This window comes from Pholcus phalangioides, unplaced genomic scaffold (genome assembly GCF_987345545.1).
Source record: "Pholcus phalangioides strain wild (caught in Gottingen) unplaced genomic scaffold, Ppha-v1.0 ptg000039l_1, whole genome shotgun sequence".
NCBI lineage: Eukaryota > Metazoa > Arthropoda > Arachnida > Araneae > Pholcidae > Pholcus > Pholcus phalangioides.
Window position 1 is genome coordinate 11,313,931 of NW_028301625.1, and position 18,082 is coordinate 11,332,012.

General features: G+C 33.4%; 1 protein-coding gene across 1 annotated transcript in view; it reads right to left on the reverse strand.

The window, feature by feature from the left end:
• Positions 1–1,444: 1,444 nt before the first annotated feature.
• Positions 1,445–18,082, reverse strand: part of LOC149065572 (protein XRP2-like) — a 31,724-nt gene continuing 15,086 nt past the window's right edge. The window contains exons 7-10 of the mRNA XM_089253578.1: positions 13,289–13,417; positions 12,420–12,500; positions 6,139–6,232; positions 1,445–2,891 (exon numbers count right to left, since the gene is read on the reverse strand). Coding sequence (XP_089109704.1) covers positions 2,710–2,891; positions 6,139–6,232; positions 12,420–12,500; positions 13,289–13,417 — 486 coding nt within the window. The 3' untranslated portion in view covers positions 1,445–2,709. The remainder of the gene's footprint in view (positions 2,892–6,138; positions 6,233–12,419; positions 12,501–13,288; positions 13,418–18,082) is intronic.

The window sequence follows — 18,082 nt, forward strand, 5'->3', positions numbered from 1 at the left end:
CGCAATTAAAAAAATGAATCCATTAGTTTTAGGAAAAATTACAATATATGATCATAGTTCAAATCCTAAAATAGCGAGTTATGGATTCCAATACTGATAAAACATGAAAAAAAAAAACACCACCATCATAATGGCTGAAAGGAACTTTATATGATTAACTTGCGCAAAATTTCTCACGTACATAACATGCTTTGGAATGTATTCATATCACAATGTTTTAATATTCATTGTTTTAATTATATCAAACAATTCACAAAGTTTATTTTGATTTAAGAACTTGATATAACTTTTACAGTTGAAGCCAAACATTTAATATTCAAAACATGAAATTTTTAGACTTAGATATATGTGATGTAAAGGAAAAAAAATTCTGCTTTTGTGAGAAATTTGAAACTTTTCTCTCATTAATGGAAACATTTCATAAACTCTGCTTTTTAGCTATTCTTGTACTTTTATCTCAGTTTTTTAGTCATGGTAAACCTAGCTAGTAGTTTTAGAGCATTGGGCTCTTATCCCTCATATGCTTTATCATGGGGGATCAAAAGATGTTAGGCTAATCTGTGTTACTGAATATGATTTGCCTACTAATTAAAGGGATATTAAAGAGAGAGGGTCACATTACAAGAAAAATTCACATACTGTAGCTTGAAAAAATTCATGTGGTAGCTTGAAGTACTGTACCACATGAATTAATTAATTGGTAAGCACTTCAGCTTAGTACAGCATCTCTCATCCCCTAAATTATCGAGTTCATAAATATAGTTCTGTACAATTCATATGATACTTTGACACATAAACACAAACAATATATTACTGTGATACAACATCTATAAATATAAGACACATAACAATGATCTTTAAACAAATACAGGTATCACATACATTAATCTGATCTCACTTTGCATATTTTTGCTATAACATGATTTTGGAAAGTTAATTTGAAAAAAAAAAAAACTATCCTGCAAATTTGGATTGGAGTTTGATTTTAATCTGGAAAATGAGCTTTCACATCAAAAACATGCCATAATTATAGTGACAAAATTCGTTGGCTGTTAGGTTGTAAATGAGACAAATGTGAAGAAAAATGCTTGAATTCCACTAATAAGAGCTCAATAATAAATCCACTCAATAATATCCATAATAAGATACCTTTGTTGTTGAGCCCCAGCACGTGTAAGATAAGAATACAAAGATTACATAATATTAATATTTAATTTAATATGAAATTATAAAAATTTAATTTAATATGAAATTATAAAAATTTAATTTAATATGAAATTATAAAAATTTAATTTAATATGAAATTATAAAAATTTAATTTAATATGAAATTATAAAAATTTAATTTAATATGAAATTATAAAAATTTAATTTAATATGAAATTATAAAAATTTAATTTAATATGAAATTATAAAAATTTAATTAAAAAAAATTAATACTCATTTTGTGTTTTAGCCCAAAATGCAGTTTCTATAGAAAAACTGAAAATGGAGGCTCTCTCTAAAAAATATTCATTCCACGAATTTGTAGCTTGTCAAGGTAATTCTGACTAAGACTACAGTGTATTTCCAATTAAATAACCCCTTCCCCCATAAGATTTTGAGAATTTGGAAATATCGAATTACCATCAGTTGAAATGATCACATTGTTATTAAAAATATTCATTAAGGTAAGGAATTCACACAGGACTGATATTATATTTGGCTACACAGGCCACATTTGGCCTGCTGTCAGGGGTTGAGTATGCATGCTTTACACAATTATGCAGAACCAATTAATCATGTAAAGCGAGAGACACGTGTATATTGAGTTAGTAAATATATATATATGCACACCATTAAATTAAGCACTGCATCATCCTTGTTTGTTTTTAAAAACATAGTTTTAGAGCTTGCAACTTGAAGCCGAAAAGGTGTATAGTTTGAATTTTGAGTCAGCATATTGTAAAGAAATTGTAAAAAAAATACTACAGCAAATATTATCAACAGAATATGTAGCAAAAATGGGGAAAGCAAAACATGATATGCTTAAATACATTCATACAAAATGCCATTGAATTAAAAATCAAAAACAAATTATGTTAAATCCCCTACGGTTCAATTAATCATCCATTTCATAAATAAATGCTAAACATCAAATTCTTAAGGTTGCATACATTCCAAGATCTATCAAGTGGTTCTAATTATCAAACGGGCACAAAAGAGCATGCATATTTAGCATACCTATTATGCTAGCTAAATTTTATATTTGCATACACTTTGAACAGAAAAAAACCACCAAAAGAAATATTTTTAAGCAACATTATTCAACTAGAAAAAAAAAGTGTTAAATACTTCTGAAATCATCTTATCTTGGCAATAATAAACAAAAATAATACAAATACAAGTTCACTGATTTTGAAAGCATGAAAGCAAATTCAGAATGAACGTTTACACCAGAAAGAAGAAAATAAAGAAAATGCAGAGACTCAACATAGACGACATGAAGAATTTTGAAAATAGAAACTAATGCATATTATTTTGTAACACTCAAGTAGTAACAAGAGTTAGAACTTGATATTAGAGTTCAGTAATTGAAAAACTTGATATAGAAATAGTTAAGTAAAAGAAAAAACAAATGACTGAAAAGTTTATATATACTGATAATATTTTCATTTCAACCTCACTTTCTACAAATTTGACTAGAAACTTATATAATACTGCAATCATATCACCCACACATATGAACATCACCATAACTAAACAAGTTTTCTGCTTGCTTGGTAGCAATTTTTGAACTAGTGCTCACATATATTAAGCCTGTGCAGCCAGTTTCGGTCGTAATTGTTTTAGCAGTTTCCTCACACTGTGGTATACAGCTGCAGCCACTATATTCCAAAGCAATTACTGGGCCTGAAAAATGAGTAATTTAAGTATTAAAATGTTTTTTTTTTCTTTATGTAAAAATGCCCACAAGTCAATCAAAAATCACAAATCAAGCAAAAAAAGTTATGAGGGAAAAAACATGATTGGTGACAATTGTGATTTTAATAAAGTGGAAAAAAATGAACAGATATTTTCTGGATATCTTGTGGCTGAGAAAAAGCCATTATCTCTCACAAATTGTATAAAAGTCAGAAAATCCTAGATTTTGTAACAGTAGAGCCCTGCCCCCCCCCCAAAAAAAAAAACCAGATAGGTCTTATCAATTTATATTTTTAATATTTACAATGAAAAGCACTTTCAAACAGCATTCAAATTAAGTATCTGACAGAAATACACAACAAAAGACAGAACAAAGTTCTACAAATATTGATGATTAAAAAATTCATTAATCAGCTGAACTATTTTATCACCTTATTTGAAGTGAAATAGTATCATTTAAAGTTTGCATTAAAAATGTTTTACTAATGCAAAGAACTTTTTTTTACAAAGAGTGATTTCTTGATGAATATATGTCTTTTATGTATCAATTCTTTATTATTTTCATACTTACATAATTTATATATATTTTTACTTAATATTTTTCCCCCCCCAAAGTTAAAATTTTTTATATAGACACCATACTTGCTAACTACTACAGAATGTGTTCATGGTTTTTATGGATTTTTACCATAATATACAGAATTACAGTTAACTGCAAAAAAAAACTATGGAAATGTTTTTTCAAAAGTATTTGTTTTTGATTGGAGATTTCTTTGAATTCTATTATCCTATTGAGTACAAAATAATATCATGCAAAGACCGCATCTCCAAAAAATGAATATTGAGTTGAACTTGAAATAAAGTGAAGCAACCTTGTTGATAGTGGCTGTAAAGGTTTGCTTTGTTTGGCTGTCTGCACGCCCGCAAGCCGAATACCCAGATAGGCTCTCATACAGAAAACATTTTAATTGCTGAATTAAAAAAATGAATGAACAGAAGTTTAATAATTTATCAAGTTTCTTCATAACATTTTTCATGGAAATGTTTTTAAAAAGAAAGCGGAATAGCAATGTTGATGACGACAAAGCAGTGATGGTGTCCAGTTCCAAAAAATTGAAGAACTTTCATTGATTTCATGAAGAATATTCCCAGTAAACAGGCCCAACTTGAACAAAAGACTATTTTAAATGTTAGTCAGAGCTGGTTAAATGCCTGTAATAGTCATGAGGGGACTCATGACTATTAACAACAAATGTCAAACAAATGTTTAAACTAGTGATTTAGAGTAGTTACCATTGACTATCAAACTATATTTTAATAAATAGTTTAAGGGGTTTAAGAGTTTTTATTTCCAAATAACATGGTATTTTACTTATTGTATTATGAATTGTTCTTGAAATAGTATTCATTTTAGAACAATTTTTTTAACAGTTTGCATTTTATATCCCTTGCCAGGTTTTAATAGTTGAAATAGAGAATTTTTACAAATAAATTGATATAATGTTTAAGGCCAATAGCATAACATATGGTCCATTGTACCCCACTATCAGTAATAAAACTTTCCAAGATATTTTACTTACTATTAATAGACACATTTCATATAGGTTCACAAGTAAATGAGTATCATACCCTCCATCTTTAATTTTTCATGCATTCTTCCTGTCTTTGTTTTTTTGTGTGTGTGTGTGTGTGTGTGAAGAAATCTATCTATATATATAATATGTCCTAACTAATTGACTGATTGATTATTGCCGAGCCAAACGGCTCTCTGGAGCTATATTTATGGAATTTGGTCAGTCGTTTTATTTCATGACAAAGATTCACGAAGAAGGGATTTTTTGAAATTTAGCCCCTAAAATGGTCATGACGGGGCTCAAAAATTATATGGGGCAATTATCGTTCAGCCGAAATCACTGAAGCTATAAATATGAAATTTGGTCAGTAGTTTTATTTTGCAATGTAAAAGCTCACTATCTCAGAATTCATAATGTAAGGAGGTCAAAAGTTATATGGGGCAATCATTTCTGAGCCCAAAGTGCTGGTAGCTATAAATATGAAATTTATACAGCATTATATTTTGTAATATAGAGACTCGCCAAGACAGGATTTATGGAAACGCAACCACCAAGGGAGTCATGAGGGATTCAAATGTTATTGGACGGAATCTTCAGCAAACAATTTTCAGATTACCAAATCCATGTGAGTGAAGCCGTGGGTAACAGCTAATCTCAAATATGGATGGAGAAATATTTTACTTTATGCAGCTAAAATAACACTTCTGCAAAATGGCTAAGATATGCTTAAACCATATCCTTTTTTGGTTATGAACCTTCATTACTTAATAGTCTAACATACAGGGTCTTTATAATTAGTTACACTTTGAAATGGCCATAAAAGAAAAGCTGAACAAAATGTTATCAAACTTTTGTTATGTTATCAAATTTTCTACAAAAAAGTTCAAAAACTCACCACTGGGGGAATGGCACTGCGTGCAATATTGTTAAATGAAATAAGACATGAAGACATCAGTTCAAAATGTTTTTAATCATTTCTAAAACGTGTTACAAAGCATGTTCAATGTGGCATCCACCATTTTCTGAAAGCACGTTAAATCCCATTACTGCATTCTCAAAAGTAGCTCTTAGCATATCTGGAGGAATGTTACAGACATGTTGGTGTATCACATTTTTCGATTTTGCCAAATTGTTTGTTATCACCAAAAACAGTGGCTTTGAGGTAACCCCCATAGCCAGAAGTCATGGGAAAATGTTGGCTTATAAGCTGGGGTCATCTGTGAAATGGTGTTGAAGTAACTGTTTTGACACATGTACCAATGTGAGGTGAAGCCCTGCATAAAAATGCTGAAAATTCAAATGATGTGTGAAGCGCATTTACATAATTCTAATTTGCATTCCTCCTGCTGTAGCCATTGCAATTTTGCATAACCACACAAACAGTTTTGTTTTAGAAACGATTAAAAACATTTTAAACAGATGTCTTCATGTCTTATTTTGTTTAACAATATTGCATGCAGCGCCATTCCCCACTGGTGGTGGGTTTTTGAACTTTTTTTTGCAGAAAATTGAATCCCAAACTATTACCTAGTCTGATAACATTTTATCCAGTAGCAAATTCAAAAAATGAAAATTAAATTTTTAAGAGATGGTCCACTGTGCCCATCTCCCCCCTATAGGTATAAGAAATGAGTTATATTCAGTTGTTCAAGTGAATCTACCTCTTTTCACTACCGAACTGTATGAATCTGTTCCAAAAATTCTTTTAACATCAAATGGATCAAGTTGAACTTGCTTTGTTCGAACCAAAATATTCTGGAATGAAAATTATATATATAACATAACAAAATTTCTATAACAAATTCGATAAACACAATAAAGAACAGACCACAAAAAAAGCCAAGATAGGTGATTATAAACAGGAAGCAACCTCCCCAAAAGGAGGAAATAAATCATTTGCAAGTATTATAAAAAAACTAAAAACTAAAGCCTTTAGTACAAATTTTAGAAATGTGGAAACTTTTCTCCTCCAAGTGTTCATAACACAATGTTTGTCTAATTGCCCAACCCTTATTTAACACTACATTAAAACACAAAACAAATTATTCATGTACAGTAAAGCATCGATTATTATCAATCAACCAACACATTGGCTAACCAAAAACATCCTAGTATGCAAAACTACTGCCTTGAGGCCGTTATGAAGTGGTTAGAATAACAAGAAGAATGTGATGCTGTCCAATTGCTGTCTTTAAAACGTTTGCAATATTTAGCGGCAAAATAAATAAATAAATAAAATAAATAAAAGAGTCTAAGCTTTGAAGCAAAAGGAAAATTTGGACTTCTTTTCCTAAAGTGTAGGCTAGTCAGCTCTATGTTATTTGTAAGACGTGTGACACTAAATGTATACAGTTTTTATGTTTATTATACTGTTTCTTTGTTTCATATTGCTCCTATGACACTGGGTACAATTTTTTCCATGAATAATCAGTTATCCAAACACTCCCAGTCCCCAATTGTTTCGGATAATCAATGCTCTACTGTAATTAGTTTCTTCAAATTCTCAGCATCATGTGCATCTTTCCGCCTAAATGGGGAGGGTTGTTGATCAGGCTGAGCTTGGGAATGATATTTTATTACTACTTTTAAATACAAAAAACTTATGACAGATGGGCCCATAAAAAACCCTGGCCTGCAGGTCTACAAAATATCCCAGCCCATGGACCAGGCTCCAGAGTGTGGAAGGGAGGTCATGATAATTGGCAGTCCTGGCTGATTCTCAGAGAATGTTAATGAACCTTGGATATAACACAATTTTTTTTACTTTTGCTTCCGTTTGCATGATGTTTTTTGAAGAAATTCCTAGAATCAGAACTCAACAACATTGAGGATATGTTCATCTGCATATAATATAATAATAAAAAAAGATTTATTACATGTTAGAAGCTCTGACTTGCTCATAGTTTAGTTCCACCATTTCTACACAGGAACATTGGCAGTGCTCCTAGAAGTTATGGATCTATACTGATGTCTATTTTCTAGCTAGTATCTACAGTAAACTATGGTATCCATGGTATAATAACAATGGTATATTGCTCATGAACCAGGATCTATGATCCAGTAATTGTTATCTCTTACCTGCATTTGGTATATATATATAAGCTTCTTATTTCATTAGAAGGGATATCAGAAAATGACATGAATGCCAGCCCAGTTCAAGTAATACACAGTAGAGGATTTTTTTTTTTGCCTTAAGGCCTCCAAAAAATTGTTTCTATTGATCATCAAATCCAAAAGCATGTTTCTGAACTGTGCTATAGTCTGATTCTGAAAGTGTGTTTTGTAGCTCTGTGTAAGAGGACTCTGCTTACAGGATAGTGAGACATTTATGGATTGTAAAAACAAAAAACCAAAAACCCAGCCAATCATTAATGCAGAAAGGCTTCACAGCAATAACTTGTAGAACTCATTAATTTTGTGATCTGTGCACATGCATTTAAACTGGGAGCAGTGTGCAACGGATGGGAAAAAGAGAGAAAGATTCTCACTTTTTGGAAGTTGAATTTAATACCATCAATGAGTTAAATTTAAATACAGGAAGGCAGAAATGAACAATTGCAGAATTTCAACTTAGTCAATTCTATGGTGTGTATAATTTGAAAAGAAAGGGAAAAAATTATTGACATGCTTTTCACAACTCCAAAAATTTTGGATGCCTGTTCTGAGCTACCTTATTATTTACTGGATGACTAGTAACTTTAGCCCCCCCCCCCCCAAAAGCTTTCTTCATGTTAACACCTGTCTGATTATATTTTTCATACTTAGATCTTAAAGAATAAAGACATTACCTGTTGTAACAATACCTCAGTTATAAGGAAAACATTTTGTGACATTTTTTATGATAGTGTTTGATTGTGTATATTGGGGATGGGCTAGATGTAGAGGTTTTATCCATAATAGCACAGAAATTTTTAATTTCGTGGTTTTAAAAAACATTCAACAGGGTGTTTTTTAGCATATGGAAAATGTAGTTGTAAAAATTTTAAACATAAATTGATTTAAAACTTTTGAATATGCAGAAAATGGAAGATATATGCAATAAATATGTACATTAAAATATATTCATTAACATGATATCTCCAAAAAGTGGCTTTTTGATCTAAAAGTAAGTCTTGCTAATTATAACTAATTATAAGTGAGATAAATGCACAAATACGTGCGTATGGCTATAAAACATGCTGATGTATATTTTCATTTGCATTTGTGTCTATGCTTTATTTTTGATTTTTAATGACGATGAAAATGCAAATATCTCAAAACTGTGATTTTGGAGTTATGTTCTGACCAAACACCACAGATATATATATATATAGGGTGATTTGAAACTCAACGTAAAAACGTTTAGGGAAGGTATAAAACACAAAAAAAAAAACAGTATCTCATAGGAACGTATGACCGGAAACCCCAACCTGATCAGCTGGAGGATAAACGAAGGCACAGAAATGACACACCAATAATGGATGGTAAAACACTTTATTTAGCTATAAAGAGTGCATAACGGTGGGTGGTAAGAACTTTGAGCACTTGTGAAACTTAAAGTGTACACACTGTCCTCGTGTAAAGTATTGCTAAAAAAAGTTTTTCCACCCATTATTGGCTTGTCATTTCTTCATCTTCACTCATCCTCCAGCTGATCAGGTTGGGATTTCCAGTCATACATTTCTATGTGAGTCCGTTTTTTTGCGTTTTCTACCTCCCTTAAAAGTTTTTACATTGAGTTTTGAATCACCCTGTATATATATATGAGGGATTAAAAAAACCATTCAACTGAAATAACAGAGTATCAAAATTCAAAATTTGGAAGTCCAAAATTCAGAATTCAAAGTTACAGCATGGAGCACAAGGCAGCTGTATAAGCTTAACTAGAAATTATACAAGTGAAAAATTTGAGGAGGGCAAAAAGAGACTAACAAAGAAAGAGCAAAAGGAACAGTGAGGAGGTCTTTCTCAAGGGGAAACCCCCCCCCCCCCATTTTCCCAAAAAGCAAAAAATGTTTCTGATGATGATAAGCCAAAAATGTGCATTATTTCACCATCTGTTCCAACATTTTTTTGGGGAAAAACAAGCTTTGAACATCAAATACATGAGAGAAATGAAAATAGCAAAATTTAAAAATAAAAAAATGGAGTCAACTAGAAAAAAAAACACACACAAAAGAAAACATCAGTCATACAAAAATTTTGTGTTTTTCTAATTTTGAAAAATATTTTTTTTAGACAACTTTCAAGAATTAAAAAAACATGTAACAATGCAAATGATTTTCTCATAGCTTTTTCTGATTTTAAAAATATTTTGAGTGGCAACGGTTTTCAATCCTCCTTCATGGGGTTTAAAATTCACCCACATTTTTCGACATGCTAGTTGATCATTATTTGTCTCTCACTTTTGTGACACCTCCATCGAGAAAAGTTTCATTTCAGGTAGGATTTTATATAGGCTGCTGTGTGTAGGTAGGCCGCTGTGGTGGTCGAGTGGTTATAGTGCCGGACTCGTGATGCGAGGATCCGGGTTCGAACCCCACAGTGGTGGTCGGCTGAAGTTGGTTTTCTGTGGTTCCCAACTTCAAGGCGCAAATGCGAGCCGATCTCCCCGTTAAAAAGTCTCGCCACAGAGAGCAACAGTCCTACAACGGTAAATCAATCAACCATAACACTTCACTCATAGTTAGAAAAACTGGGGGCAGATGACAGCACTACACATAACAAGCATTACACAGAAACAAACTTTACGTCAGGTTGCACTACACGTACACGCACATTCCCGCATGTACCGATTCGTTGGGGGGTTCCGCGGGGGGGGGGTGCATGTGTGGTGTAGCAGTAGTAGGTAGGGCCTCCAAAAAATGGCTCGGGGATCCATGATGTTCTTAAGTCAGCCACCTCGTTGGGCAATTTGCCTGTTGTGGCGTTGTATTTGTATTTGTATTTGTATATCTTATTCTCTCAACTTTTAATGCTACACATTTCATTTTGTATGACTGATGTTTTTTTGTTTTTTCTAATTGACTATTCCCTCATGTTCTTGACTTCCAAAGCTTTTTTTGCAAAAAATGTCGGGGAATGGATGGTAAAATAATGTCCATTTTTGGCTTACCATCATCAGAAATATTTTTTGCTCTTTGGAACAATGTGGAGGGTTCCCCCTTGATAAAGACCCCCCTCGTTTCTTTTGCTCTTTCTTTGTTCGTCTCTTTTTGACCTTGTTCCAATTTTTTTGGAACAATGCTTGTATGCATACAGGGTAAAATACAGTGTGCAACAAAATAAAAAATCAAAATTTTTATACGGTCTCCCTGTGCTCTAACTTCCAATTAGAAAGTTATTGCCCTGTTGCTCATGATGCTAACAAAAAAATTCCACATTTCTAAGAGCGATATTCACAGAGACAAAAAATGGAGGAAATTTAGGAAAAAACAGTGTTAAATGCAAGTAAAACGGCTTTTCCGCATTTATTACTGTTCTTTCTTGAATTTCCTCCATTTTTCAAATTCAAATATCACTGTGAATATTGCACTTAGAAACATGTTTTTTTTGTTGGCATCAGGAGAACCAGGGCAACAACTTTCTAATCGAAAGTTAGAGCACAGGGAGGATCGTATAAAACTTTTGTATATTTTCACTCCTAAAACTGGTACAGTGTAATTTTTGAACACCTGTTGAGCATTTTTTAAATTGGAATCATATTTCTACGATGGAAAGTTGATGAGATAAAGGTAGTGCTAGCACTTACAGGACACCCTGTATATATATTCATATAAAGTTATTAAAATATATTCATTTATTTTTTACAGTCATAAAGGATAAGTCATAGTGCCTCATTTGCAATGAACCGTGGCAATTTTCAAAGTATGCAACATGTGCCGCCATTTCATTTCCAAGCATAAAAATCCAATTATGTTTGATTTTCGAATATGTCTGGCCTGCAAAAATTTTTTGTTTTTGGTCCACTCCTAAAAAAGTTTGCCTATCACAGGTGTATATCATGCATATACTGGTATTGCAAACACAAATTCCAAACCTTCATCTCTGTGGTTGTCTTTTCAGTTTCTAAGGGCTACACAATCAAACTATTTCTTAGTAACTAACATCTATGGTGGGGGAGAGGGGGGGGGCACAAGCGAAATACGAATATGATAATATTGCATTCAATAAATCTATTGAAAATTACTTGTATCAACGTTTTTGATTAAATAACAAATTCAAGATAACTTTGAATAAAAAAAGGAAAAAAAATGAGGCATTTTTTTAAAAAAGTCAGGGTGAAGAAAAAAAACTGAGACTTTCCTGAAATAATGGGACAAGATGCAGGATGTATGGTCACTCAATCCACAACAATGTGAAACATCATCCCTCCCAACAGTGAGGTCTGTTAACTAAACACTGTTAGCCTGCAAAAGTGGTTCAAATACAACTAAAAACCACACAATATATACCAGTTTCTTATGGGGATCTTTTATTTTTATGCATTCATTCACTCAAATTGAGCACAACTCAGGTCTATCACCATGGGCAATTTATAACCAGATGAGTTATGCCAGTATGTACTAGTGTTTTGTTTGAATTTTTAGTGTTGCCATCTATATATATATATATATATTTATTTATTTATAATTGCGAGTGAAGTATAATGATTGAAATATTTGTACAGCTGTAGGCCTGTTGCTCTCTGTGGCAAGACTTTTTAATGGGAAGATCGGCTCAAATTCGTGCCTCAAAGTTGGAAACCACAGAAAACCAACTTCAGCTGATCACCACTATGGTGTCAGTGAAATTCGAACCCAGGTCTTCACCATGCAAGTTCATCGCTATTATAACTCGACCACCACAGTGACTATTTTTATGCAACCAAAGGATGGAGTCGAAAAATTCCATGTATGCAAAAAAATATAAAAAATGGATTTTACACCATGTAATAAAATGAAGATTTGGTATTAATACTTACATCACTATGTTCCATTTCCTTGATAAAAGCAGAAGCTCTATTTTGTGAGTGACCATCACAGAAAAAAACTATAAGGCAGTTCTACTTGAAAGAAAAATATCCAAAGTTTAACTTGAGCATACACTTAGCAGAAGGAAACAATATAAACAATAAAACTTGAAGAAAAAGAAATATTCAAGCAAAATATCGAACTGTTGATGGGTAAGTTGGTAAGTTTGCATATGATGTTAAGTTCTTTGAAGTTGAGAACTTTAAAATGAAAAATTACCTTTAACATTCATAAGTTTCTGGCTGTCATTTTAGTTTGAATAGCCAACGTTTCATTAACAAGTTGAATGAAAAAAAAGATATTTTGATCAGACTGAGAAGGTGAATGGCCAACTACAAACAAAATGCTCCAGCACACACACACAAAAACATGACATCTATAGCTGTATTTCACCATATATTGTCATATCGAGAAGAGTAACAAGTACTTACAGGCTAACATCTAATTCAAAGGGGTGTTGAGCCAAAAACTCACACACAATCTTGAAACAAACATAAATGATGGTAGAATGGTAACTGGTGCAAAATTTTGAACAATATGTATATACTCTTCTATTTACAATAATTATTTTTCATCATTTCTGCACACACACATGCTAGTTTTAAATGATTTTGTTTTCTTGCTAATATTATGATAAAAAATTATTTTCTTTAAAGCATATATGCTATTCATAAAAAATATGCTATGCATAGTCAGTTTATTTCTTCAAGTGAATAAAATAAAGAAAAAGTAGAAACAAAATATAATTAATGAATTCTGGAAAACTGAAACAAGTTGGAAAAACTATGATTCTAAATTGGGCTAGAAAATAAAAACATGCCTGAGGACCAACTTTTTGGTGGGGGCCACATGTCTGAGGCACTGTGCTATTAGTTGAATCAGTCATGACATTCATATTGTTTAGCAGCTCTGCACAAGGGATAGGAAAAAATTCATCGATGAGAACATCCTGGAAGAAAATTTATATTTTCTTTAAAACACAGACTGAAAATTTTTATTTGTAATCAATTAAATTGTTTACATGATTATGTTTCCATATACATCAGAATAGTGATGAGTTATTAATTTTGTTTACTGATTTCCTCACCTATGTTATCTAAACTTAGTACATCTTTTATTGTGAGATATAATTAATGTTTCAAAACTCAAATACTATGAGTTGGTGTTTCTCAACCCTTCCTGTTAAATGGATGCCTTGTGTCAATATGACGAACGCAATTGATCTCATTTTCAAAATAACAATATTTTTGTTTAAGAGTTTGGTGTTGTTGAGAGTTTTGTTGTTTTAAAGCAGTTTTCCAAACTTTTTATTTCATCGCCCCTTCTTTAAAATTTTTTTCCTTCTCATTGACCCCCAACTCAAATCAACACATAGAATCCTGTACTAAACCCTAAGCTTGTACAGCCTTCTGGACTCTTCCATCGCGCCCTCCTGGAGAGCGATAGTGTCCACTTTGGAAAACAGTGTTTTAGAGTTTTGACAATAGATGTGGATGATGTGCAGTTTATGTTCCACTGAAAAGTTTTTACCGAAAGTTCACAAAAACATTATCTCTCAGGGGTGTGCATCCCTGACTTGAAACAGGTTGCTTAGTGTGTAATACTATTTGTATTGTGCTGCAGCCATTTCATGCTCCGGGTTCAAACGTCACTGTTGTCACAGTGGTGGTTGGCTGAAGTTGGTTTTCGGCAGTTCCCAACTTCAAGGCGCGAATGCGAGTCAATCTCCCCTTAAAAAGCCTTTCTGCAGAGAGCAACAGGCCTAAAACATTACAATTATTCATTCATTACACTTCACTCATTATGAGTTGAGAAAAAACTCAGTTTAAAAAATTGATTACAGATGGCAGCACTACACATAACAATCATTTACACACAACAAACTTCATGGAAAGTTCACTATATGTATACGCACATCCCAACATGTACCAATTCGTTAGAAGTTCCGCAGAGGAATATGGATTAGGTGCATGTCTAGTTTAGTAGCCATTCCATGCATTTGAGGGCCAATCAGACCAAGGCCTACAGTTTAAATTTGATTGAAACCAACTGTACAAAGACTTATGATCCTATGCTAGGATTCAAACAAAAACCTTTTGAGCTGGTACAGGGTTGCTTGGTTCAAAGCATGTTGGTTTTAACCAAGTGGTTTTTTCAAAAAATCACATAAAAGTGGCCTAAATATAATTTTTTCCCTTGAAAAGTATCATATTGATTCATTATTAGCCAAAATGTTTACCACATTTTCTGTTCTTAAGGTACATTCTGATGGTATATCTTAATTTAAATGGTGTAAGATAATTGGTTTTTTTCAAAAAAGTTTCATAAAAGTGGCCTGAATATAAATTTCCTTTTGTATTAAGTATCTCTCAATTGCTCAAAATTATATACAGTACCAAAATTTCTCATTCTTACTGTACTTTCTAATTTTGTGCTACATTATGATGCTCTGTGTCTTGAGCAAATCCATAAATGATGATTGTATCTTATATATGTGGTGGTGGTGTATTATTGCACAGGTTTTTTTTACTTCACAAAGAAGCAGCAACAGTAGTGACTTCACTGGCATGCTAAGGGCAGGTGATCTTATAATCCAAAAAGACACCAGCTGCTCCTAAAGGACAAAGACTAGTGTACTGGTAGTTACATTACCTCACAGACATTTTCTTTCCATAGAAAGCAGCACATCTTGTACTGTATATTGTCACCAGGCTTAATATATTGAATTTTTTTTACATATTTTCAACATTACCTCCAGTTAATCAAGGTTCTACTATACAGTAGTAAAAGCCTGAGATCGGCCAGTTCATGAAATGGCCGGTTATCCTTGTCTAAATAATTTTCAGTCAGAAATTCCTTGAAACATGGACTGGGTCAACATTTGGTTAGGATGTACAGTACTAAATGATTTATGAAAAATAATCAGCTATGTACAGAATGGTTATAATTAAAGTTCTGATTCAAAAACACAAATAAGAACTGCTGGTCAGAATGGTTTGAAAATTTGTATGGATCTATTGCATGAAATTGTAATGTTACCAATTGGGCCCCCGTGGAAATCGTCTTTATTCTAGTCATTGTTTTATCTTTGTCTCCGGGATCGACCGGTAGGATCGTGTGTCCGCCGATCGGCCTCCAATTTGTTATGTTTGGTTGCCAGATTCAATATTATAATGTTTACAATATTTCCTTTTCTCATGAAATTATGTAAATCAGATACAAGCTAATACCGCACCTTCAATGTTGTGATTGGTTCTTCAGTGAGGCATTGTGGGAATGCTGCTATATAAAAGCCAGCTAGAGATGTGCTGACTTACGACTTCCTCTCGACTTCCTTGCTTATGACCGACTCAATGATTTAATCAGTAAGGTGTCACGCCCTGTCATGGTGTGAGCTAGATCGTCTCATAAATACAATGAAGTTACAATAGTAGAAGTGTGCCTTGGCACTTATCCTGTCTCATCGCACGTAAGGTTTCAACGTCATCGTGATCCAGTGATTGGTTAGTGGCCAGACTGGCCACCCGTGGACTTTCATCTCCAGTTCCATGTGCAGTGGCTGAGCTTTCATCTCAACGTGTGTATTTACACCAAAATCATCTGAAGCTGGTGCCGACGAGTCTTTGGCTGTGTGGCAGACACCTGGGAGTATCTACCGGACAATGTGATAACATGTGAAAACCTGGACACGGCAGTGAGATCGATTCATATTTCTGTTTCATTGTGACAATGAGAGAAAAGCCTAACTGTGATAATTGTGATAAAACGTTAATTAATAGTTTAACATATAAAAGGCCTGTGATAATTGTGATTACGCTGATTAATGGTTTAACAATATAATTGAATAAATGTTATAGTTCTATCTAAACTTTGTCTATTCCATTGTTGTCATCCACTCAATGTTTACTGGGGGAAAAATATTAAAGAACCGGGAGGTAACGACAACTAGACGTTACAAAACAATGAAATTTTCTTTAGTGAAAGAAGAAAAATACTTTAAAATGTGTACAAGTAGATGATGCTGCACTTGGCCAGTGATACAATCTATTTTGCGCAACCATCATTTTAGCACTTCAACAGCATCAGTGTGTGAACAGCAGGGCTGGACAAATCCCAGATGCCAGGGTGACTAGAAAATCCATTTTGGCACCTAAAATTTTATATGCCTCATTGCTAAAATGAAGTGTAAGTACGAGACAATTTTGTAACAATGTGTCTTCCAACATGAGAACTGGGTCATAAAATCTTGGAAAAATTAAAAAAAAAAAAAAAACATTACTCAGACATGGACGGAGATACGGGGGTTGGGGGGGGGCAGCGTCAAAGATGGAGTCAACATAGCTAATGTATATACGTATATATGCATTGACATCATCATCGTTCCCCCCCCCCCCAGACTTCTAAGTCTATCTTCGCTTATGTACTCAGGACTGCTTTTATAGGGAAAAACATGCTTCCCTCATAATGAATTTTGTTGGCACCCAATTTTTTTTTTTTGATTTGTCCAGCCTTGGTAGATAGCACAACTTTTATCAAGATGCACATTGCAATACCAGCAAAGCAGCTGCTGAAGAACCATTTTGACGATAAGATGATACGACACCTGGCCACCATGTTCACCTGACAGGTGAATGCTACTATAACCCTTTCAACTTTTGGCTTTGGGGATACCCCAAAATGTTATGTGCAGTGGTCGGATTGCAAACTTTGGTGAATTGAAAGCACATCCACATCATTACCATGACATAGGCAGGAGCAGTCTTAGGGCAGTGCGACCGCTGCAATTGCACAGGGCACCAAATGATAAGGGGCGCTGAAACACATTATAGATATACACCACTAGAAAAGTACCTTTAAGGTACATATTTGAAGGTTTAAGTGTAATTAATATTAAGGTTATCGAAAAGAAAAGAATCGATGGGCAGTGCACCTATATATATATACAGTACATAACAATTTTGGTCAGATAAAATACACGCACACTTGAGCTCTTTTCTGTTTGTGTACTCTTGCAGGAGATTTTGGGGGGAAGGCACAACCTGCGTTCTCTTTTATTGTGCTGTAAAAAATAAAAAGAATGGAGGAATCTCTCTGTCACCCAATTTTTCTGCTAACGAGAGCAAGAGTGTTTTCCTGTGTTGTGGGGAGAGTTACAGAATTTGAAGGTGTTTTTTTATGTGGGCGAGATTTTGAGCCAGGGGCCTTTCATGCCTCTTTTTTTCCCCTGACTTGTATTAAAAATGCAGAATTCAATCACCAACACAGTTCAATATCTCAAAAAAAAAAAAAAAAATTAAATATTAAAAAAAAATGAATGAGCTAAAACCTATGATTTGCTGACCATTTTGAATAGGGATCCTGTACTTGGGCCTCGTCCCTATCTGTCCTACGAGGAGAAACAAAAATGTGCTCACATGAGAAAACCCATGCACTTTGGCATCTCCACAATCACTGGTCAGTCTCTCAATTCACTATTCTTCCCTATGAGTGCAACCAGGGGCAGCCCAGTCACACTGCATAGCTGCCAACTTTTGAAAATGAAAATTCAGGAGATTTTCGTACAAACCTGTATTTTATGCTAAAACCACTCCCTAATAAATATGAAAGGGATTTT